This window comes from Podarcis vaucheri (assembly GCF_965113315.1).
Source record: "Podarcis vaucheri genome assembly, chromosome: 1".
Lineage (NCBI taxonomy): Eukaryota > Metazoa > Chordata > Lepidosauria > Squamata > Lacertidae > Podarcis > Podarcis vaucheri.
Window position 1 is genome coordinate 52,492,413 of NC_138759.1, and position 23,478 is coordinate 52,515,890.

The following is a 23,478-nucleotide window of genomic DNA, read 5'->3' on the forward strand; positions in this document are numbered from 1 at the left end:
TTTCCTACACAGTACTTTTGCATGGGAAAAAGCCTGTGCGGTTTTCACATTGTGGCTGCACATGATAGATCTACATGTTACCTTTATTCTTTTGTTCTTTTTTTACAAGCAAGTACTTGCAGTTTAGCAAAACTATACCGGCTGAGGTCACCTTTGGTGCTCTGTGCCCCTAGTGCATGGCAAATGCCTCAGTAGCATATAGAGATACTGCAGAAGAGTTGAATCTATACCTGTTAAACTACAGGCAAATAATTGCAGCCTGGCACTTAGAGAAATACGCTTGACGGCACCATTGCAACATCAAGGTGTATGGCAGTGATGAATCGAATGGCGGGGGGCTGCACTCCCAAACAATGGTGGGGATGGTGTGTGTGTGAAATGGCTGGTGGATATTTAAAGGAGTACATGGCAATGCCAAAAATGTGCTCTTTATATGAAGTCCATGTTTATGAGCACTGTTGACCCATTTGTACTAAAAACAGGTAGAATCATCATGTCCCGTGATCAAACACAGCCAGTATCACTAAATTCTGTCTTCGTGTATCAAGAAAAAAGATTGAGATTAGACCAATACAAAGTACAATTACTGCAGAACACATTGTACAAAGAGCTAACAATTAATGGAATAGAATTCCGGAAAACAATGCAGCACCTCATGAATACTCTGAAGAAGTGTTGAAGAGCCTACAATTTGCTCATGGAAAACAAATGTTACAAATAAAATTAAATCAGTTGCATTCAGTAGGTCCCATCACAAATCATTGCCAAATAAAAACAGAAAAACATCTTCATCTAAATAGGAATCTATGCTATAGCAGTTTTAGGAAAAACATATCTTTTTGAAAACTGTTCTTGTCAGGCAAGTATCATTCAATATTCTGGCAAATCCTTCCAACCTAGAAGCAGGGGATAGCACACTGATTAACTTATTCTTTTGTTTCTTGTCTCAAGATCCTACTGAGGAACAGGTTATATAACAACAAACAGCCGTTGCAATTGTTTGAAAATTTGATTTTTCCTTGTGTGAAGCTTCTGCCTGCCAAAAAGTATTCCCCAACCTAATGTTTTCTAAAATGTGCCACCTTTTGGGCAATTGAACATGCCTGCACCATTTGCTGCATGTCCCAGAGTTAGGTCTTCATTCCCTAATCCTTTATCAGGCTGCTCTCAACATATCAGTAAGGGCCAATAGCCTTTTCAAATGGCTGTGTGGCTGTACATCAGGGGTATATATATATACTGTGTGTATATATATTCATAGAAAGTGAAAAACCAGTTAAAATTTTAAAATACCTAACTTGAACTGAGTGACAGTTAAACAAAGTTTAATCAAGCTTTTCCAAAGTAAGAGAAACAAGCAGTTTTTCTGAGTAATTCTTTTAATGACATTGATAAGTTTTTGTTAGGAGAACAATGCTGCACAAAGTCTTCCAAATTCTCTATACTTGTGAAGAATTGTTGGTTACCCTTGTAAGTTGTGTGATGGTGTGAGGGGGCAATTATATATGGACATAATACTAAAGCATGGCATTATAGTACATGAACAAGCATAGGACAGTAATAATAACAGTATATTTAAAACTAAGAATGTGTGTCTTTGGCAAGACTGTATTTTTTAAAGCCATGCTTTCCCCAATCTGGGAGATCCCCCCCCCCCCCGTAGACTTGCATTGCCTTCCACTTCCTATAATAATTTAACATTATTATATTTGGATTAAGCCTTTGATATTTTGCATAAACCATATTCCCAGGTAATTAATTGGAAAATCTCTTCATGGGTTGTATATTTGGGTATTTTTTCTTTCACAGGTCTACCCATGCTAAAGCTTTCCATTTGGATTTGTAAAATTGTTTTTATAAACTGAGACTTCACTAAAATCTTTAAACAATCTTTAAACAAAATTAATAACTTTTAAAGTGAATTATTGCTATTAGTTACAAATAGTGCTACATAGTCTGTGAATAAGTTTACTTTACGTTCCTTGAATCCTACTTTAACCCCCTTAATTGTTTTATTACATTTTGTGGCTTCAGCTAAGGATGCAATAAAACAATAATGGAATGGGAGAAGCCCTGTTGTGTTTCTGTTTTTAAATACAATATATTTGAGTTTATCTCATTAACAGAAACAAAAGCACCCTGATTTGCATAGATTATCCTAACTCTTGTTGAAAAAGTTGCACCTAACCCAATATTCTTATATATTTATTAATAAAGATTTTTTTCAAAAGCTCAGTTTACTGTTGCTGTCAAATGAGCCTTCCTTCAGAGGAAGTGCAGCCCCATCATATTGGTTGGATATAACAGATCCTAATGTACTATATTTTACAAATGGACTTTCCATTCCACTCCTGAAGTTTAATTTTTGGAATAGTAAAACTGTCAAATCGCAGAAAATTGTCATAGAAGCAAGTTATCAAAGGAAACTACTCCTTTCTCTGCTTCTTCACCTTAGACTTGTGGCTAAGAAAAAAAATGCATAGACTTTTTTACCATGATGGCCAAGATTGCTAAACGAAAAGCAAAGTATTCTTGGAATGTTCTCTTTGGATCAGAATGACCATTCTTTACCATCACTTGGCTGTTCCAAAGGCACACCATCTGGGCTGGTCCAAGTTTATATACATGCACATGTGATGTATCACTCAAATGTTGTCGATTCCACAATATGCTTCAAAAGTACACATCTTCTAAATGATGGATGGATGAGTTGCATGAAGGCATTGCGCAACAGGGTGAGCACAACCCCATTTTGTTGTTGAAGTGCTGATTTCCTCCCATGACTCTTCTGTCATATGTTGACTGAGAGCTGTTGGAGAAGGAGGGTTACTGCAGAAAGGATTTATCTTCATTTCTGTCATCCCCCAGTGTTTATTATCCAGTGATAGACAGACGCAGGAAAGTTGCCAATCAAACCCACGTTTACTGCATTTCAATTGCCCTTCGGCTTCCACTTCAGCATTTTGAAATCTAAATAATCTTTGAATAGAGGTTGTGATTTTTTTCCCACAGCAGTGGCAAGGAGCAGACCATTGAGCTTTCATCAGTGCTAAAATACTTCTACTGGTCACTTTAAGTTAGGAATGGTTGATGCTACAGGTTTTTGGACTACAGCTCTAATAATTTCTGACTATTGGCCATACTAATGGGGGTTCAAATACAAGAGCACCTGAAGGGCCGCAGGTTCCTATCCTTGTTTTTATGTAGTTGCAATTAATATTTTATTCCACTGATTTCTGCTAACAGTCCACGTAGCCTCGAAGGTCCTGGGCCAGGAAGCAACATGGCTGAGTAAAATGATGTTAACTTCTTATGTTTGCTCAGTACTGTTTGGTTCTTACATTTGCTTTACCTGCATATCCTACAAATGCAACTGAAATTACTATACAGTGGTACCTCGGGTTAAGTACTTAATTCGTTCTGGAGGTCTGTTCTTAACCTGAAACTGTTCTTAACCTGAAGCACCATTTTAGCTAATGGGGCCTCCCACTGCCGGAGCACGATTTCTGTTCTCATCCTGAAGCAAAGTTCTTAACCCGAGGTACTATTTCTGGGTTAGCAGAGTCTGTAACCTGAAGTGTATGTAACCTGAAGTGTATGTAACCCGAGGTATCACTGTATAGACCAAGCAGTGTATTGTGGAGAACAGGTCTGATGCGGCAGAGTGCACATTATGAAAGCCCTTATTTTTGCTAGGACATACTGTATTCCTTAAGCTTGTTGTGGAATTAGGTGGCTGCCCAAAATTGACTGTGCAAAGGGGCTGGTAGATGCATTTTAAAAATCTCCCTCTTCAATTCATTGTCTCTCCTTTTGGATTTCTTTTTCATGTGTAAAATATATATATATATGAGGACATTAGAGTTCCCCCTCCCTGTGCCTTTCTTTCACAGTACTCTGCTTCTTGCTAGGTTTTGATAAGCAGAGGCCAAAAGGAGAGAAGAATGGAAAGAACATAGACAACTAGGCCTGTTCACCTTGCATTCTTTCATGCCTAGTAGTGCATAGCAAACTTGAATCATCTGCCAAAACAATTGGACTGTCTGGCATGTAGCACAGTCTGAATTACCTGGATTATTTTTTTTTGTTCAGCATTGGAGTTCCAAATTCTCCTGTAGCTTCCTTCAGAGAATATAGTGATTGAAATATAATGTTCACAATGTTTTAGCTAACTGCAGGCTTCACAAGATCTAAGGGGGCAACTGGCATCATCAGGGCTGAATGGAGAGGGGTAGATGGGCAGAAAGTGGTGGAGAGTGGAAGGGAAAAAATATTTGCTTTTCCAGCTCCCAGGCTGATGCAGTCACATGTTGGTATCAGGACCAGCTCAGGATCCAGCAAATCCTCTGCTGGCTTCCAGCCAACGCTGCTGAATACCAGTTCTGATAACCACGGGAAGGGAGAGTGTTGTTGCACCGTTGCTCTCAAGTCCTACTTGTGTGTTTCCCATATGTATCTGGTAGGCCACTGAGAAAGCAAGATGCCTGCTCCAGAAGGCTCTTCTCATGTCGGGGCAAGCGCTTTGAAGTACTCCTCAGTGATGAAACCGGGCAGGGCTAGGAGGATCACCTCTCCCTCATCCAAACACGATTCTGCATGATAAATTTTGGTGGGGTGGGGTGAATTGCTATGTCTGACAGACATGGCACTGCCTCTTCTCCTCAAAACTCTCCTTTTCCACATCACCTTTAGCTTTATCACATTTATGTTTATTTTCAGCTGCAACTGATCTTTGAAAAATAAATGTAACTGTCTTTTCCCATATTCTTCTCAACACTTGACTCTCACACCTTTTGCATTCCCCATTATCTTATTTTAGATTGTAGACAGAGACCTGACTATTTTTGCCCGTGTATTTTTGCCTGTTTTGACCATTCTATGCTAAGGCATTAGGTAGTGTAGCTGTATGGACAGAAAACTTAGAAAGTTATGCTTCCTTGGCACTAGGGATGCCACTGTTGGAACCTTAAAGGTTCCAAGATGGCAGAGGTATTGGCTGGCTTAGATGGCAGTCTCCGTCAGGAAGGAACTTTTTAGAGTGAATATATGCTTAGATCATAACACAAACAGCATATTGGCACAGGCACAGATTGATTGTGCTATGAAACAATAAAAAGAAAAGACTTTGGAATACATGCCCTGTGGAAACTTGGATGACACCAATAATTTGTTCTTTAGCCTGGGTTTTTTCTGGGTAACATTCTTGGATATTGCTTCTGTTAGCTTTACAGATGAATTTAATGTGTTCTTTCTGTATTGATGCTGTATTAGATTTTTTATTTTATAAATTATTTAAATAAAATAAATTCACTGTCATGTTATCTTCATTTTAGTGCAGGATTATGTATTACAGTTACTGGTTTTGCAATTTTTCAGTATTTTTCACAATTCCAGGGTGAATACAACTCTGTAATCCTGACGATTTATTGTTGCTAACCATTTAAAGTCTTCCAATGATGTTATCGTTTGACTGGGTTTTTAGATGCATCTTTCTTATGTCTTTGGCTTTCATGCGTCCTCTGACTTGCCTCTTTGATTTTGCTAAGGAGTCAAAAAAACCTTTGGACTTCATCCCTTCCAGCTGGTGTGTTTTGATTGCTTTGTTTACTAAATCAGTCGTTCAACTTCACTAATCTTCTTTTCATTTTGTCCCTAGGGGCTGTGATTGGAGATGGGCAGTCTGCTGTAGCGAGTAATATTGCCAACACCACCTACCGGCTTCAGTGGTGGGATTTCACCAAATTTGACTTACCTGAAATAAGCAATGGTAAGCTGGAAAGGGAGCCGAATTGCAAAGGCAACTTGTGAAGTAGGAGGAGAGGGAGATTGCCGTTCTGGCAATGACAAACCCGTTGTTCATACAGACAATAGCATACATAATCCTTGATAATTTCAATCGTTAATTGGATTTTGAACAGAATTTTGCCAAATTCTCCTCTTGAACATGTCAAGGTGAGAGGGCAGCTTCTGCTCATTGTAAAACACCACTCAAGCTTTACGCAGCTTACGTTTTCCCCGCACTTAGCAGCAAGCTGTAGTTCTTTCATGATCTCTGTGCAGTCTTATTTATGAGTTCTTCATTTTGTTAACTGTTTTACCTCAGTGATCAGTGCACTTGATGCCCGTGGAGTACAATTATGGCTTCAGCTGGGTGCCTGTGGTGCAATGAGCACTGTAGGGTTTTTGTTAAAAAAGTGTATGTGCTTATACAAAGTCAGACCACTAGTCTATCTAGTCATGTGTATATTGACAGGCAGCAGCTGGCCAACATTTCAGATGGGATTTTTTTCTCGGCACTCTGGAAATATCAGGATTTGAACCTGGCATATTCTGTATTTAATGCATTGGCCATAACATTGAGCTGCTGCTGCTGCTGCTCTGGTGCCATTTGGTGGCAAAGGGGTCAACCCCCCCCCCAGTAATCACAGCTAGTCAGGGATTAATGCCGACATCATGATGCCATGATGCAATTTATCCAGTCAGCTTTGATTAAACTGCAGTGTTGCTGAAGGCAAATAACGCCAATAGTTTGTGTCATTTAAGGAAATTGACTCACTGAAGACTTGGCAGTGTGCTTGCTCCCTGTCTTTGGGAGCCACATACTGCTACTCCACCACACTGACACATAGCCCCACTCCTCTGCGGATCCATGTAGATCAGATAAGGAGGATGGGTTATCACTTCCTCCCTGCTCATGAAATGATCCATTTGATGGCTGAGGATGGGGTGATTTGCATCCCCAATGGAGTGCTGAGCTGGGTGTAGAGGTTTAACCATAATCTGGTTACTAGATGACAGGTGGGGAACTTTTTTGGCTCCATGGGTCTGATCTTGTCAAAATTCCCTCCATGGCTTAGCAAAGCATCTTTTGAAACATCCTCTCCCCTCCTTTAAAGGGGGAATGTTTTAATTGCATGCTTGCAATGGAAGTGAGATAATTGTTTTAAAACAATAAAGCAGCCTTTGAAGCAGCCTCCCATCACCACTCTGCCTTATAGGAAGGGAATTCCTGTTTCAAATGGTGTTTTACGTTGCTGCTCCTTTAAGCAGGTGGCAGCAGTGGTGTGAACTCCAATGCCACCTCCCTCCCTCCAATTTAAAGAAGAAGGACTTTAATTTCTGCTCATCGGCTGGTGTGTGGAGATTAAATCCTGTTCCCTGTTGTTCCCTGCTGGTAAAAATAATAAAACAATAAAATTATCAATAAAAGAATGAGTATTAAAAACATTTTTAAAAATTACAAATCAGTGATATACTGAAAACCAGATTAAAACACATGTCAACATTCTACATGTCTGGATTTGCTTGCATAAGCAAAAATGTTTTTAGCAGGCTTTGAAAAGAGTACAGTGGAGGTGTCTGCTTGATGTGTCAGTAGGCAAGAACTTCAGAACTCAGTTCCCAACAGTACCTCTAGAAAATCTTATTATAAAACAGTTGTTTCCAGGAGACAAACCAGAAAAGGTGCGGCCTCTAACAAGTATGCAAAATGTGTTTTATTTCATAATTGAGGGTTGTTGTTGTTTTACAATCAAGTGGTATTTAGATTTTATGAAACAGATAAAGTAAAATACCGTATTTTTCGCACCATAGGACGCAGTTTTTCCGTCTTAAAAACTAAGGGGGAAAGTCTGTGCGTCCTATGGAGTGAATGCAGGGGGGGAGGCAAGCAGGAAAAGCCCCCAAGAGCCACACACAAGCTTCGTGCGGCTCTTGCGGGCTTTTCCCCAGGAGGGAGAAGGGACTGACGTGGCCAGTCAGTCCCTTCTCCCTCCTCTAGAAAAGCCTTGTGCAATCTCTCCAGTCGTGGGAGGCTGCGCAAGGCTAAAGAGGAAGCCCGGGCAGCGAGCGCGATCCATCCCGCTTGCTGCCCGGGCTTCCTCTTTAGCCTTGCGCGCCTCTCCAGCCGCGGGAGGCTATGCAAGGCTAAAGAGGAAGCCCGGGCAGCGAGCGCAATCCATCCCGCTCGCTGCCCAGGGTTCCTCTTTTGCCTAGCACGCCTTTCCAGCCGCGGGAGGCTGCACAAGGCTAAAGAAGCCAACTTTTTAAAAATCTCTCTATCTCTACCTCTTTTTCTTTTTTCGTCCTTTCCCCACCCCCTTATTTTCCTCTGGATCAGTGTTTTTATCTAGATTTATGTTTTAGTTTGGAGGGGGGAATATTATAAAAAAGGAAACTTTGCAGCTTTTATTTTAGTATACAATAAAAACAGATTAAACAAAACACAAGAGAAGGAACTAGCATAGAAGAAGAAGAGAAAAGGGAAAGAGGGAGGATACAAAGCCATTTACCAGAGGTAGATCTTAACCCTTGCCTCACCTGGGAGCTTCTCTGGGCAGGAATTCCCTCGGCTTAAGTGGGGTGAGGGAAGAGTGGCAGGTAGGAGGGTACCTACCTAGACAGTGAAGCCACATGTCTCTCCAATGAAAATTGGGAGTGGGCATTGTGTGAAGTGGCTGTGGATCTCCTGCCGCAGAAGTGTAGGACTGTATAGAGTTGGGAGGACCACCCGAGGGTCATCTAGCCCAGCCCCCTCACAATGTAGGAATCACAGCTAAAGAACGCCAGGCAGATGGTCCCCCAACCGCTGCTTAAAAGCCTCCAGTGGTGGAGACCCCCAACAACTTCTGAGGTCACAGAATTGCAGGGTTGGAAGGGAACCCCAGGAGTCATCTAGTCCAGCCCCGGTGGACAGCGGGCACGATCCATCCCGTTGTGCAAGGCTAAAGATGCTGCTCAAGGCTAAAGAGGAAGCGTGCAGCCTGTCCGTTGCTCTTTGGGGCTGGGGGGGGAATAATATTTTTTTCCTTGATTTCCCCCTCTAAAAACTAGGTGCGTCCTGTGGTCCGGTGCGTCCAATAGAGCGAAAAATACGGTAATAATTGCACTAAAAGTAGCAGGTACGGAATGGCAGCACAGAGGTTCACCTTCATGGACACTTACAATTTGGCGGCAGTAATCTTGCTAAAAAATTAGCATATGTCACAGCAGCTTTGTAATAGGAGCGGCTGTCAGAAGACTCAAGTAGTAGACTTTAAAAAGCTGATGTGACTCACAGCTAATCATGACTGCTAGATTCATGCTTTCTGAATTCAGGAAAGCTAGATATAGGCTTGAACAGAGTGAGAATGGATTTTGGTATGAATAAAACAGACCCCTTTTGAGAAGAGAAGAGAAACTTTTATGGTTAATTAAATAATCAGAAATTTTAAGTCTCTATTTAGTAGCCATATCATAAAATGTCATCCCATCATGTGTAGTGGTTAAGAGCGGTAGTCTCGTAATCTGGGGAACCGGGTTTGCGTCTCCGCTCCTCCACATGCAGCTGCTGGGTGACCTTGGGCCAGTCACACTTCTTTGAAGTCTCTCAGCCCCACTCACCTCACAGAGTGTTTGTTGTGGGGGAGGAAGGGAAAGGAGAATGTTAGCCGCTTTGAGACTCCTTAAAGGGAGTGAAAGGCGGGATATCAAATCCAAACTCTTCTTCTTCTTCCTAATACTAGAGTGAATAGTATATGTCCTTTCCCTTTAACATGGGATTCTTAGTCAGAGGAGTTGAATATGTGATCTTGTCTTCCATGGAACAGTTTAAATGAAAGCCTTTTAAATTCTCTTAAGTCTTTCAGGATGGGGGAGGGGAATTGGCAATTTCAGAATTTGGATTTTGACTCCAATACCAGTAAACTTAGTGCAGTCCTTTGCCTGCATTGATGTGATTTCTACCACATTCCATGCCTTCTCAGATTTTAGGTGGTCAGTGTTACACATGATTGGTTGCATGTGCACCATATTAAGTTTAAGTGGTGCACATGTAGCTAATGCTACTTTGAGGCCATCATTCAACTAGTAGCTAGAAATCCTGTCTCTCATGTTAACATAAGTCAAGGTTTAATTGAGAGTCAATAGTGGTTATTTGATAAATGTGTCTCCTGCTAATTCACCACACAACAGATTGAAAATAACCCAATTAGAAATGAAATGTTAAACAGGAATTGAGATGTGTAAAAATAAACAGCCCATAAGAAAAGCCAGTTGTTGAGAATCATCAGAGTATTGTGGTTGCCACTAATAGTCGTGTTTTCACAAGAAACGGAGTATGTCTCTCGCTGATAGTTCTGGATCTCCCTCCGTTTTATACTTAAGTGTTCCTTGGTGTCCCAACTGATCTTTGATCTTGGCATCATTAACAATGTAAGAAAATGTGGAGTCTCCTACTGTGGAGGTCTTTAAGCAGAGGCTTGACAACCATATGTCAGGAGTGCTCTGATGGTGTTTCCTGCTTGGCAGGGGGTTGGACTCGAGGGCCCTTGTGGTCTCTTCCAACTCTATGATTCTATGATTCTATAAAACCAGAGATGAAAGGCAGTCGAGTTGCAACAATTTCCCTGATGTAGACAATTCTTCCTCCTCTAAATGATCACGTTAGCGAATGTTTCATTAGCGCAGATTCTTCACTGCTGAAAGCATCTTGCTAGAAACATGTTAGTCTCTATATTTTAATGTGAGGGCGGGGGCATCAGCAACAGTGGCGTTGAATGTTAGGAAAACAAACTAGGCAAAATAGAGTGTGAGGGAAATTACAAAGCTGGTTTGGCTGACTCAAAACCCTAATGTTGATTGTACAACAGGAGAAGTTGTGTGGATAAAGTAGGCAGACTGAGGAGCAAGAGGTTCTAGAAGGAAGAAGAAACTATGGGGCAAAAAGGGTGGATGGCCAAAGTGGGCTGAGTGAATGAGGTAGGAGGAGGTTGAGGAAATAAGAAGGTAGCAAAGCCAAGGACTGTATAAGAGGGAGGGTAAATATAGGGAGGTAGAGAAAAACCTCAAAATAGGGCCTAAAAACAGGAGAAACTGAGAACCAGTGTACAGTGGTGCCCCGCAAGACGAATGCCTCGCAAGACGGAAAACCCGCTAGACGAAAGGGTTTTCCATTTTTGAGCTGCTTCGCAAGACGATTTCCCCTATGGGCTTGCTTTGCAAGACGAAAACATCTTGCAAGTGTTCCGATTTTTTTCCCCTCCCCCCCTTTTTCTAAGCCGCTAATAGCCTTTTAGCCACTAATCCGCTAAGCCTTTAATAGCCGCTAAACCGCTAATAGCGCTAAGCCGCTAAGCTGCTAATAGGGTTGCTTCGCAAGACGAAAAAACCGCTAGACCGCTAGACGAAGAGGCTCGCGGAACGGATTAATTTCGTCTTGCGAGGCACCACTGTACATTAAACAAAGCACGACTGATTTAGACTGGGACGAAAAAGCAGGAAACAGCAAATAGTAGAGTCACGTTGCTGAAGAAAAGACCAAATAAAAAAGTTGCACTGGGGACCAACAGTTGCATTTTAGAAGAAGGGCAGGGAAGAATTGGGTGTGCAAGAAATCTCTGGAAGACAGAGGGCTGTGGGGCAAATAGCCCAGTTGGATACAGTGGTACCTCGGGTTACATACGCTTCAGGTTACATACGCTTCAGGTTACAGACTCTGCTAACCCAGAAATAGTACCTCGAGTTAAGAACTTTGCTTCAGGATGAGAACAGAAATCGTGCTCCGGCGGCAGCAGGAGGCCCCATTAGCTAAAGTGGTGCTTCAGGTTAATAACAGTTTCAGGTTAAGAACGGACCTCTGGAACGAATTAAGTACTTAACCCAAGAGTACTTAACCCCTGTATATGGTTTCCAAGTCTGTCATGCAGAAGCAGCAGGTATCTTTTAAAAGATGCATAAAAGGAGAAATTCTTCCAGCTCCAACCTTTTCTGCTGCTTCAGCAACATGATGAGCTGGCAAAATAAATAAATAAATCGTATGCAACGTTTTCCTCTTGTGGATTAGAAACCGTAGGGAGGGAGTGGCAACGTAGTGGTTGTGAGGTGAGATCAAATCCACCCTGGAAGAAAGAAGGCAAGGCAAGAAGACCTAGGCTGAGCCAAGTTCAATCTATAGGATATGAAATATAAGCAAATATAAGCATTGTAAATGGTGATAACAAGCTTGGCTTTCTGTTTGCTATCTGTGGCCCTATCCTATAACGACCCTATCCTATAACAAGATTAGTCCTCTGGTGGTTGACTGATGTTGTGTGTGTGTGTGTGGCAAATTTGGAAGAAATTCCCACTTCCTTTCAGGTCCCAATTACATGTGAGGGAAAGAAGCAGTGCAGTATCTGCCCTGCTGTAAGATTGGACCCAATCTCTAATGGTAGAATTGTAGCAGTCCTCAGAACATAGAAGTTCCCAGACATCAATAGGTAAAAGTGGCAGCAGTTGGCTGGAGTTTGGATGTTGAAGGAGAAAGAAATGAGTGTGTTTAACTTAACAGACATGACGAACCTGTATGTGGTGGCACCAAAATCGGCTTTCTCACATAATTATATTAGTATGTTCATTTACTACCTATGTATGTAATTCCAATACTTCCAAAAGAATTTCTTGGCTTCTCCTGCATTGGTCGCAGATGTCCACAAATTCTTAAATGTGCCAATTTGTCATCATTCTGCCCTTCATTGCATTGTCATAGCAACGACTGCAGTTGATATTATGCAATAATATAAGGAGAGTAACGAGGCAAGAAATGCTTTTTTTATTATTGTCAGATGTAATGCTTTTAATTTTCAGCTTTGTGAACAGCTATTTCTCAGGGACCAAAGTTCTTCATTCATGCTTGGTTCTAAGAGCGCATGGATCTCCAATCCTCATGTTTGCCATCTTCTTCTTGAGAGATATTGTAACCCAGCAAGACAAGTAATGCCTCTGAACAGCTTTGGGAAAGCCCAAGTTTCACAGGCTTTTGTATAAAATGCAGTGTTTTTTTATGGGTGTATTTTCTATTCTCCCTTATTTCCAGCTGAAATTCTGGATCCTTCTTTTTTCTTTTTCAGCCTCTGTGAATGTGCTTGTTCAGAACTGCAAGATATACAATGATGCCAGTTGTGATATTTCTGCAGACGGGCAGCTCCTGGCAGCCTTCATTCCTAGTAGTCAACGGGGCTTTCCTGATGAGGGAATACTGGCAGTATATTCCCTAGCACCACATAACTTGGGCGAGATGCTGTACACAAAGCGATTTGGTAAGAGCTCATTGACGGGTCAAGTAGTTTGGGGCGGGGGGTGGGGAATCGGGGTTTTAATACTTGGATACACTTCAAAATGAAAATGTCATGTTCCAGAGATCAAACTGATAAAACAGTAGATTTCATACATCACAGCAAACCATAAACCATGACCTACCTTGAGCATGAGTACACACTACTGAATCACTTCTGTTTCTCCAGACCTTTCCTGAAGTTTGGAGCAAGAAACCGCAAGCCCTGGCTTTCTGTGAACTGCAATATGCTCTACCTAAACAATGGGAAATTGCTTTAGAGTCTATATAAAATGTTTCTTTAGATTTAAAATTGAGATTGATTCTGCAAAAAGGCATTGTCTAATTCAGATAGATGCTGGAAATGCAATGCTGAGACACATGTTGTAATCCTGTAGGAGGAAATTGAGGGTGGCGGGTTCTGAAGTTGTAGTCACCTCCAATTTTGTATTGGCAAAATCCTTGACATTTGTAGGTGTTTATGTAATTCTAAATTATATTCCTCTAGTAGGGGGATCAACAACAGGATGGCAAGAATGGATCTTATATGCCCTAATAATCACTAGGATACTTATATTATGAGTCTGGAAGGATAAATATCTGCCACCTCTAATGCAATGTTTTGATGACCTTAATACTCTTGTCACATTTTAGTGTACTTTCTATAAACACCGACTTTGCTTGGATACATATTTGGACAGCATATATTGATCTTCACGTATAAACTAAGGTGGATGTATTTATGTTTAAATGTTTTGTTAATGTGAGCTGCTGGGTTTTCCTCCCCTCCCTGTATTTTCTGCCTTTTTGTTTTCTATTTCTTTTGTCTTTAATGATTCTGCAATAAAAAATAATCTTCTTGCAGATTATTAACTGGTGATCTTGCATGGTTGTTTTTACAAGGATTCATAGAGTGAATTTGTTATAGCCCCAGTTGCAGAAATTGACATGAAGGAAGGTAGAAATCATCACGCAGGTCTGTAAGTGAAGAAAGCAAATATGTATTTGTGTTTATCTCTAGGTCCCAATGCCATTTCTGTGAGCCTGTCCCCAATGGGCAGGTATGTCATGGTAGGACTGGCATCCCGTCGCATCCTCTTGCACCCTTCCACAGAACATATGGTGGCTCAGGTCTTCAGGCTGCAGCAGCCACATGGAGGAGAGACCTCAATGAGGGTAAGTAGTATAGTATTTCTTTGCTTCTCCAACTATTTATCTCCTATGTCTGCATTATTGTTTCATTGTCTTACAACTAGGCATGTTTACGTGGAAGTACTGTATTTTTCACCCCATAGGACGCACCGGCCCATAGGACGCACCAAGTTTTTTGGGGGGGAAATAAAGGGAAAAAAATTATTTTCCCCCCAGGCGCTTGTGGGGCCGGCAGTGGGGAGAAGCGCTCTTCTCCCCGCCGCCCGCCTTCAGACCAGGTACGGGGACAGCGGGAAGACGCAGCTTTCATAGCCATCTCATAGGCTTTCATAAGCGTCCTATAAGATGTTCTTGAGGCTCTGTCACGAGTCCGTCGCCATACTCGCTCTAGCCGTCTGAGATCCCGCTTCATTTTCCGGAGCTCCTCAGTAAACCAAGGGGCCCGGTTTTGACGGGGTCGCAGAGGGCGCTTAGGCGCGATCTCATCAATGGCTGCCAAGAGCCGGTTATTCCAGTCCTCAATAAGGTCATCTAATGAGTCGCCAGGAGGAGCAGGGTTCCGCTACAGGGTTAGGAGAGGGGCGGGGAAGCTGCTGCCCACTCTCCTCCTACTCTCTGCCGCCGAGTCAGGCCTGACCCTGCAGCGGAGCTTCTGCAGCCAGGCCACGGCCGAGGAAAGCAGACAGCAGCTTTGCCACCCACTCTCCCCCTGCTCTCCGCCTCCGGGTCAGGGGGAGGCAGTGCTGCTGCGCTGGACGTGCCTCACCACGGCCGAGGTAGGATGTTTTCCGCCGCTGGGCCAGAAGTGACGTAGCGGCAGAGCTGCTGCCACCGGACATGAGGTGTGCCTGCTCTCCTCTCCTGGGCCAGGCCTGACTCAGGGGCGGAGCTGCACCAGGCACAAGCACCACAGCCAAAGCGCAGCTCCTTTGGCACAGAGCCAAGCTCAGATGAAGGAGCCTGCTGTGGGGATGCCTGTTTCTTCCCCTTCTCAAAATTGCACCTGGGGCCACAGCACCCCCCTCTGATAGTAGGTACCACTGTGGGAAAAAACAGTTTTCTAAATCAAATAGCATTAAAAGGCTATATAACTTGAAAATGAGTAGATTACCAGCTAAGCATTTGATGATGTTTGTCTGTTAAATATTTATTTATTTCTTGTCTTGCTTCCATCATGGAACCCAAGGTGGTGTGTATATGTTGTTCAAAAGTAGTAGCCCATCCAGGCACCGACCACACCAAGTCCTGCTTAGCTTCAGCAAGGTAGTGGTCTCATTTGCCTTGAGACCATGTTGTAGGGCCATTAGTTTTATCTAATGGTAATGCTCTGTGTTTCGTTATATTAGTGGTCCGCATGGTCCAGTCTGAATGGGGGCAATTCTAGAGCAAGAAATCCATCTTAACCATGGATTACTCGATGGCATTTGATAAATTATTATCATTCAGCCTTAGTTATCCTTCAGTAAAATAGAAAAAATCCACTTCAGAAGTACCACTTACAATGTGCTTTATAAATGAATAATATTTATTTAGTCGGAACATAAATTAGAAGGGTATTATCTGCTTTAAGATTTCCTATTTGCAACCAATGTTGCTTTCATCATCTGGGAACCAGTAAACTTAGACTGTTAGCCCTTCAGTGTCAGGGAACCACATCTCAATATAATTGCTACTTGCCCTGAGCTCTTTCGATAAAAAGAAGCTGTAAATCTAACTAGAGCTCTTCCCTGAACAGACCAATTGATTAAATTGGGAATTGCCTGAACTTTTAAAAATGCTATTCTGAATAAAGTTTCCTATATTATTTATGGGTTAATCAACCCATGCATGCATTATCATTTTGAGATTAAACAGCGTCTCCAGGAATATACAAGTGACTCCTGAAAAATAAGTTGAGAAAGAATAAGAATGTTGTGTGTTAATGCTTGTATATACACAGTACTTCCCCTGCACACAAAAACAGTTAACACAACTAAGTTATTATGTGTTGCAGCAACTTTATATCTTGCCTCTCTATCAGAGATATGTGAAACCTTCAAAATAATGTTTTACTGTAGATAGTTTTGTTTTCTACTGCTGGTGGAGTTCCCTTAGTATTGAATAATACTTTTTTTTTAACTAATAGTACTTCGTAACATTATCATTCATACACTCTCATATACTGTATTCTCAAAGCAGACAAAATAAACACTTTTATTTTTATTAGATTTTTGTTTTCAGGTAGGTTTCGTCAGTGGTAGTGGCATTGGTGTTAATTCTGGCCATCTATAACTCATGGAAATGTTTGGCAATGTTTCTATAGTTGAGTGCAACAAGAATTTAGATACAATAAAGCAATGCATGCTAGTTAAAAGAAAACAAAAAAGAGAGCCAGATTACAATTACATATTGCTTCGGATGTGTGACATTATTCCGAACTAAAGACTTGCCTAAATCAAGTGTTCATCACCAGTCCCTGAAAAACCAGAAGAGAAGAGATTGCAACCTGGGAAAGAAAATTTACCCATCTAGATTAAATAAAAACCCTGGTAGGGAAAGGACTGAAATAGTTCCTGAAACATCTTAGTTATTTAGTGTTCACTTTTTTTGAGAGAGAAAGGAAGAGCTCTTTCTCTGTCAGTGGCCTCATTCACACGTAATGCTAAGCCAAGTTTAATGTTATGTTTGAACCCAAGTTTCTTGTCTCTTTCCCCCAGCCCCCCCCCCAAATGATATAAGAACCAAACTTTGGTTAAAGTTTGTGGCTTGTTTGGACTAAGACAAACGAGAAGCCTGAGTTTGGACGTAACACTCAGCCAAACTGTGGTTTAGGTTTGGGTAGCGCAGGAGAAGGAGGAGAGAAGTGAAGTGACTGATTTTTTTAACTGGGCACTAGCATGCTCCTTGTTCACCTTGGGGTGGCATTATGTGAGGTCCAGGTTGTTGCTTCCTCAAAATCAGCCATTGCTTTGGCTTTTCTCCTTCCCAGGCTGATCCTGATCAGTCATGTGTATGATTTCACAGTGCTTCATAACCAGATTTGACTATATGCTGTTCATTTGTTATAAATATTTATTACCTACTGTTCACAAAAAATCAAAGGTACAATAAAAATAAACATATAATTATATTTAAAATAAAGAATAAAACAGAAAAGTTAAAAGACCACAGCATCAGTTACAGAAGGGAAAACTCACATTCAGCCATCCCTAAAAGTGTTAAAAGGTGAGCCCTGCTTGTTGCCATTGAGTGGAAAACAAGCTGATTTAAAGCAAGGACAGTGATTCCTGGACTTGTCATGTTGGCCAGTCAGGAATGTGATGAAGTGACTGAAGGCAGAAAGAGAATTCAGAACAGTGCTTCCTCAACAAATATATACTTTGTCTCCTTTTGCAGTGGTTTCCCAAAAATTACCCCTGTTCTAATCTCAGTCTAGTTCTGACCTCTGGCTGGCTGGCATCTGGACACTTCGGAATAGATTCCAGAATTAGAATTGCATAACTGATAAAGCAAGAAAAAACGTTTTTCCCTAGTGCTCAATGTCTCTTCATCTATTTTAGCAACATTGTTCCTACCATAAATTTAGTTCTTTGGGGAAATGCAGGGAACATACCAGCTTCTTACGTTCTGGTTAACTGCTTAGATTTCACTCTTGTTTCTATTGTTAGTTTGCAAACTGTTCAAAATGCAGAGAAATTAGTACTTTAGAACTGCTCACGTAATGATTTAACAAAGTCTGGAGCAGATCTCAGTGTTGTTGCCAAGGAAGAAACTGCTGCTTGTGACTGTTATTGGAACCTTGAAGTAGCTTTCCCATTTCCAGCTATTTGATTTCATTAATCTTATGATCTTTTCCATGTAAGTATAGATAAGATCCTAACATCCTAACTCACGTATTGTGGAATAATTTTAAAGGAGTACCCTGAAGATAAGATTATTCAGTGAAAATTGTCTTCACAGACTTTACTATAAATTAATCTCTTTGTAGATCTGTGACGAGCATGATCCCTGTAGATTAATTATTCAAATAACCTGTTGTATTCAGCCTGAATTATCATTTTGAGTTTTATCTCATTGATTCTTATCTAGTTTCATTTTTATTATGAGTTTAGCATTCAATTTTATTGGTCACTTTCAGTCTCTCTTGAGAGCTTCCTGTTTCTGGCATGTCTCAAAAATTTAATTACTATGCACACATTAATACCCACACCAGTTTACAATTAACTGTGAAAGTTGTGCTGCTCACACTTTCCTTCAGACCTTTTTGAACATATAATCAGACTATACTTGTGGAACTCCAGTTAATCTTCTGTAATACCTGATTATGCTTTGGAAAACCACACTTAAACAATGTTGTGTGCCCCTTCATGCTAACTCCTTCAAGTCTAATGGTAGTGTGGATTTGTTCCTTATCTCTTGCTCTAAAGGTTACATGAGAATTTGATTAGGAAGTAACATACAGTGGTACCTCTAGTTACGAACTTAATTCGTTTCAGAGGTCCGTTCTTAACCTGAAACTGTTCTTAACTAGAAGCATGCTTTCACTAATGGGACCTCTTGCTGCCACTGTGCCGCTGGCACATGATTTCCATTCTCATCCTGGGGCAAAGTTCTCAACTCGAAGTAACTCTTCCAGGTTAGCGGAGTTTGTAGCGTTTGTAACCTGAGGCATTTGTAACTCAAGGTACCACTGTATTAGTTCCACACCGCCACCAGTATACATTTGGCTTCTGGTCTTTTCCAGCCTAGTACTGTCTATTCTTTAAAAATGTTAAGAGAATTTATTTCTACTAATATGATGTTCCTCTTCCCCTTTGTACATATGATGAACTAAAAAGTTAAGTACAATTGGTTCCAAATTTAGGGACCTATGTTTCTGTTGTTTGGCTCATTTATTAAAATCTCATGTTTGTGACTGTGTCAAGTCTGGGAAAGTTTGAATGACCTTTCTAGATTTCATGGTATCAAGTGTTTCTCTGACTTTTTCCCCTGCTTCGTTTATTTCCCTCTCACTTTGTAATCAAAGACCTGACAAACAATTGGGAACACAATAAAACTGCGGTTTATTTTTTAGTGATCACCTTTGAGCGCAACAATAAAAAGTGCATAAACTGATAATTGGCATACCTTCTTAAATGATGAGTTTTGAATGTAACTCTGTGTACTTTCAAGTTTTGTATTAAAACCGCAATATTAATTAAGGTTGTTTTTCAAATGTTTGCTTGTTGATCATGGTACTATAGCCTGAGTAGGTAAGCTAATCATTTGGTGGGGCCACAATGTGTTAGATGTTGGTTTTGGCATGTAGGGGGATTTTGGGTCTATTGCACATTCATTATTTGTATTTTATGAGGTTTAAATTCTACAATTATGAAATAAGTCATGTAGGTCTGAAATGTGCTGGCTGTTGGTGGGATAACTGAGAGACCATATTTTGCTATATTTGGGCAGGGTGCAAAGAGGGATTTGGACTTGTTTGCTTCTTCTGCTTTCCCTACTCAGTCACAGAGCTTCCTTCCCTTTGAAATTGCCCAAATCCTGAGCATCTTTCACAAAAATATTGTAAGATGTAATTCTTTGGGGCTGGATTTCAGTACTAGGGTTAAGCTTGCAGGAAGGTTAGAGTTTTAGTGTGTTGTAATAGGCTTTAAATTGCTACCTGCATGAAGCTTTGAAAGGGGTTGAGGTATAAATATAGGAAGTCAAGCTTGCAGCTAATCTTGGCAAAGATGTACTCTATTGTTGGAACTGAATTTAGCTGAAAGGCCAAACACCATGTCCTGATTCAATTCAGGTTAAAGTATTTTAACTTAATGCAGCAATGGGGAACCTCCAGCCCACAGGCCAAATTCGCCTGGCAGGGGAACTAATTTGGCCTGTGAGTTTGTTTTCACCAAACCATGCCTACTTGCCCCACACCTGATAATCATCTGTGACACCAGGTGTGTGGGAGCCTTAATGTGCATGCCCAGTTGTTCCCTGGCAAGTAGGAGTTGCATTTGGCACCTTTTAAGTTTGGTGCCAAAGACAAGTCTATCTTAAGATCAAGCCAAAGGAACGGTTTTTTTCCTTTGAAGTGACTGCTTGAACTCAGGCCAGGCTGCAAAGGAATGTGCTGCTGGATCCTTTCCTTTGAAGTTGAGTCACTTGACAGTCAGGCGTTTGACAAAAAGGACACCCCTGTCCACCAGTTAAAGTGGCCCAGGGAGGGAAAGAGAGCTCAGGATCTGCCCCAACAACTGTTTCCCACTTTTGACTTAATGAAATAATGTCATCACAAGACTCAGTGGTTGTTGGGTGTTCCCCAATTGTAGCTCAGGAAAAGCTAGGCAAGAAATTTGTAAAGTATTTGGTATTTGGGAGGAATTCAACAACAAGCCCTTCCGGTTGTTCCCTCAGAGCAAGCATTTCATCTTGCCAGATGGGGCAAATGTGCTGTTCCAGGACAGTGGGTTCTTTAAAACTCCCCAGACCCCACTTTGATGTACATTGTAGGGGGTGGGGGTGCACCATTGCACAAAGGCTGGGAGGAGGCAGGAGAACCCCCAGAAATGCTTGCCCTGCAGAACGATCAACATAGTGCAGTGTTGAATTCATCCCAAAAACATTTCAAGCCCTGAAAGCAATTGGATTTTAGAATGGCACATATCAAGAGATGCAGTAAACTCCTTCCTATGAAATGCATGCCATGATCAATTGGGTGGTGTGAAAGGCTTTTATCATAAACTAACCTAAGGCAGCTTCATATGTCCAAATTATAAACGTGCTATCCTGTAAGATACTATAAGTCTGTGTCTTGCAGTAACAAGCTGGCATGGTTATTCTAGAATACAATGGTATATTTTATAGTGTATATGCTTGGCATGTAGAACATCCCAGCTTCACTTCCCTGTATCTCCAGTTAATGAAAATAAGGTCAGATAGCAGGTCTGTGAAAGACCTTTGGAGAGCTGCTGCTTTATACCTTGCACAATATCCTGTTTGCTTAATATTGAGAGTTGGATATTTGCATAGGAAGGTGATATAGGAAGGATGACCTATGTTTTCATAGGTGTTTTTTTTTTCATGTTTTCTCCCTTAGAGAAAATGCAGAAGTGAGCTGAAGAATTAGTTACTATAATTATTATTCCTGTAGTGTTGTAATTTATTTTTTAGAATTGGTTTGTTTTTATTTATTTATTTTCCAACAGGAATGAATGTAAAATTTTCTCTTCTATTAATAAAAGAGGATTTGCTACAGCTAAGCTGCAACAAATGCTCAAGCTTAAGGTAATTTGATCAGAACTCTGCAGACAGCAGGAGGAAGAAAGTCGGGGAGAAATCACCATGAACACTTAGCCACCTGTGAAATAGCCTGCATATAACATTGTCTCAGAATCTGAATGTTTCTCACCCTTAAAATTAAAATAAAAATAATTTCTCAATATATTTATATCCTGCCTTTCCTCTAAGGAGCTGAAGGTAGTATACCCGTGCTAGAATTAGGGTGGGGAGAGATGTTGCCTGTTCCCTTTGCACAAAATGATCTGTGTAAAGTAAAAAAACAAAACCCCAGCATTTCCAGCTGCCACCACCATCCTAGCACTGGGGTAGAGAAGGCTAGAAACACCATGTGTGCACTTTTGTCTGCCTGCATGTTTATGTGTGTATGACTGTGTATTTGAGAAAGAGAGGAAAGAGAGCACAGTATATGCATGTGGATATACATTTGCTGCACCAACCACTGGAAGGCATGTGGTCATGGAAGGCTGGCTGACCGTCAATGCAGCCCTCAGGTTGAAAAAGGTTAGCTACCCCTGTGCTGGAGAATGGGAAGATTTTTCAGGCAACCTAAATGTACACAGCCCTGGTCGCTTACAGCTTGTTCAGATTGGAAGAACACCTGGGGAAAGCATTCATATACAGTTTCTCACGTGCCTTTTTTTGGCACCATGAAATGCACAATAAATTCCCTGCTTTTAAACCCAGTTGAACATTGTTTACCACCACTGTCCTGCCTATGGGGTAAATTATGTGCCATGCCAATGTAGAAAGCCTCTAAATCCCAACAAGGACCCTGTTATAAAGGAGTTTTAAAAGGAGCAAATTTATTTGTGCAAAGGAAGAATAGTGAAACAAATCCTCCCCCCTTTATTTTGTGTTTATAAGAAGTGGGGTGATGGCGGAATCTATGAATAAGTTAAAGCAAGAAAGAGGGAAAGGAGACAGATAATGAGGCTTCACAGGAACACTTGCCTTTATTCCTTTTGAAATTCTAGTAGAATTTTTTGCTGTAGTGGAGGTACTACTCATTTACAAGATATTAATCAATCTTATTAAATGCAGTCAAATGAAACTAAATTCATATTGAGAAAGGTAGCGTTAAGAAGCTGTATCCGTATTTGTGGCTGTTGGCTTGTTTATGTTGAATCATAGTCCATCTGGAAGATTTTGGAGAGAGGTGCTGAATTTAGTAGGCAGCTTCCTGGGACAGGACAGACAGACAGATGCTCTGTTCAACAGATGCCCTTACTCCACAAATCATTGGCTAGGAGGCTATGTCCAAATTTAAAGGCATGCTAACCATCCTAAGCACCAGAGTGAGTCCTGGATTTACAGCACCCCAAGAAAGTGGCTCAGGTATCATAAGAAATTACAACTAGATTCAAGCCTTCAATATAATGTATATTCATTTTGTCCTTAGGAAGCATGGTTTGAATGAAGTGGATTTGAGTCTGAAATTAATCCTTAGAAAATCAATAAGATGTGACAAAGCCAACTTCAAACATAAAATGGATGGGTGCATTATTTGCCCAAAACAACTGAAACAGCACAGCTCCGAGAATGCTAATAGTTGCTCAGAATGTTTTATGAATATATGCTATAGAGCTATGTGCTCATTTATTCTCTAATATGTGTATGGCCCATGAGATGAATACTGCACAACAAATACAGCTAAAGCACTGCCATCTCTTGGTAGTTGGTTTTTTTTTTTTAAATCCTGCTTTTAAAAAAATCATAGTTTATTGCTGACCTGCCAACTGTTGAGTCACTCATTAAGCTGTCTCTGAGGGTGCTTTAGGAGGCACCACATGGTATCTCTTAAGAGCAGGGAAATAATCATTTAAGGAGGTATTTTTAACTGACTAGCAAGCAGTTAGAAGGAAATTGACAAGGACTGGTTTTCAGGGGAACAGTCACACAATGTAACTTCCACTGGGAAATGTACTTGGCTTGTGACTAACTGAGTATCTCACTGGTTCACTTTCTTGCCTGTTTCTCCCAGTAGCCCAATTGCA

The 23,478-nt window shown here is 41.0% G+C and overlaps 1 protein-coding gene across 3 annotated transcripts in view; it reads left to right on the plus strand.

The window, feature by feature from the left end:
* The window catches only part of AMBRA1 (autophagy and beclin 1 regulator 1), a 142,014-nt gene that overhangs the window by 84,093 nt on the left and 34,443 nt on the right, over positions 1-23,478 (plus strand). For all 3 annotated transcript variants that reach the window (XM_082223802.1, XM_082223801.1, XM_082223803.1), the window contains 3 exons: positions 5,657-5,767; positions 12,867-13,055; positions 14,091-14,245. In XM_082223802.1, coding sequence (XP_082079928.1) covers positions 5,657-5,767; positions 12,867-13,055; positions 14,091-14,245 — 455 coding nt within the window. The remainder of the gene's footprint in view (positions 1-5,656; positions 5,768-12,866; positions 13,056-14,090; positions 14,246-23,478) is intronic.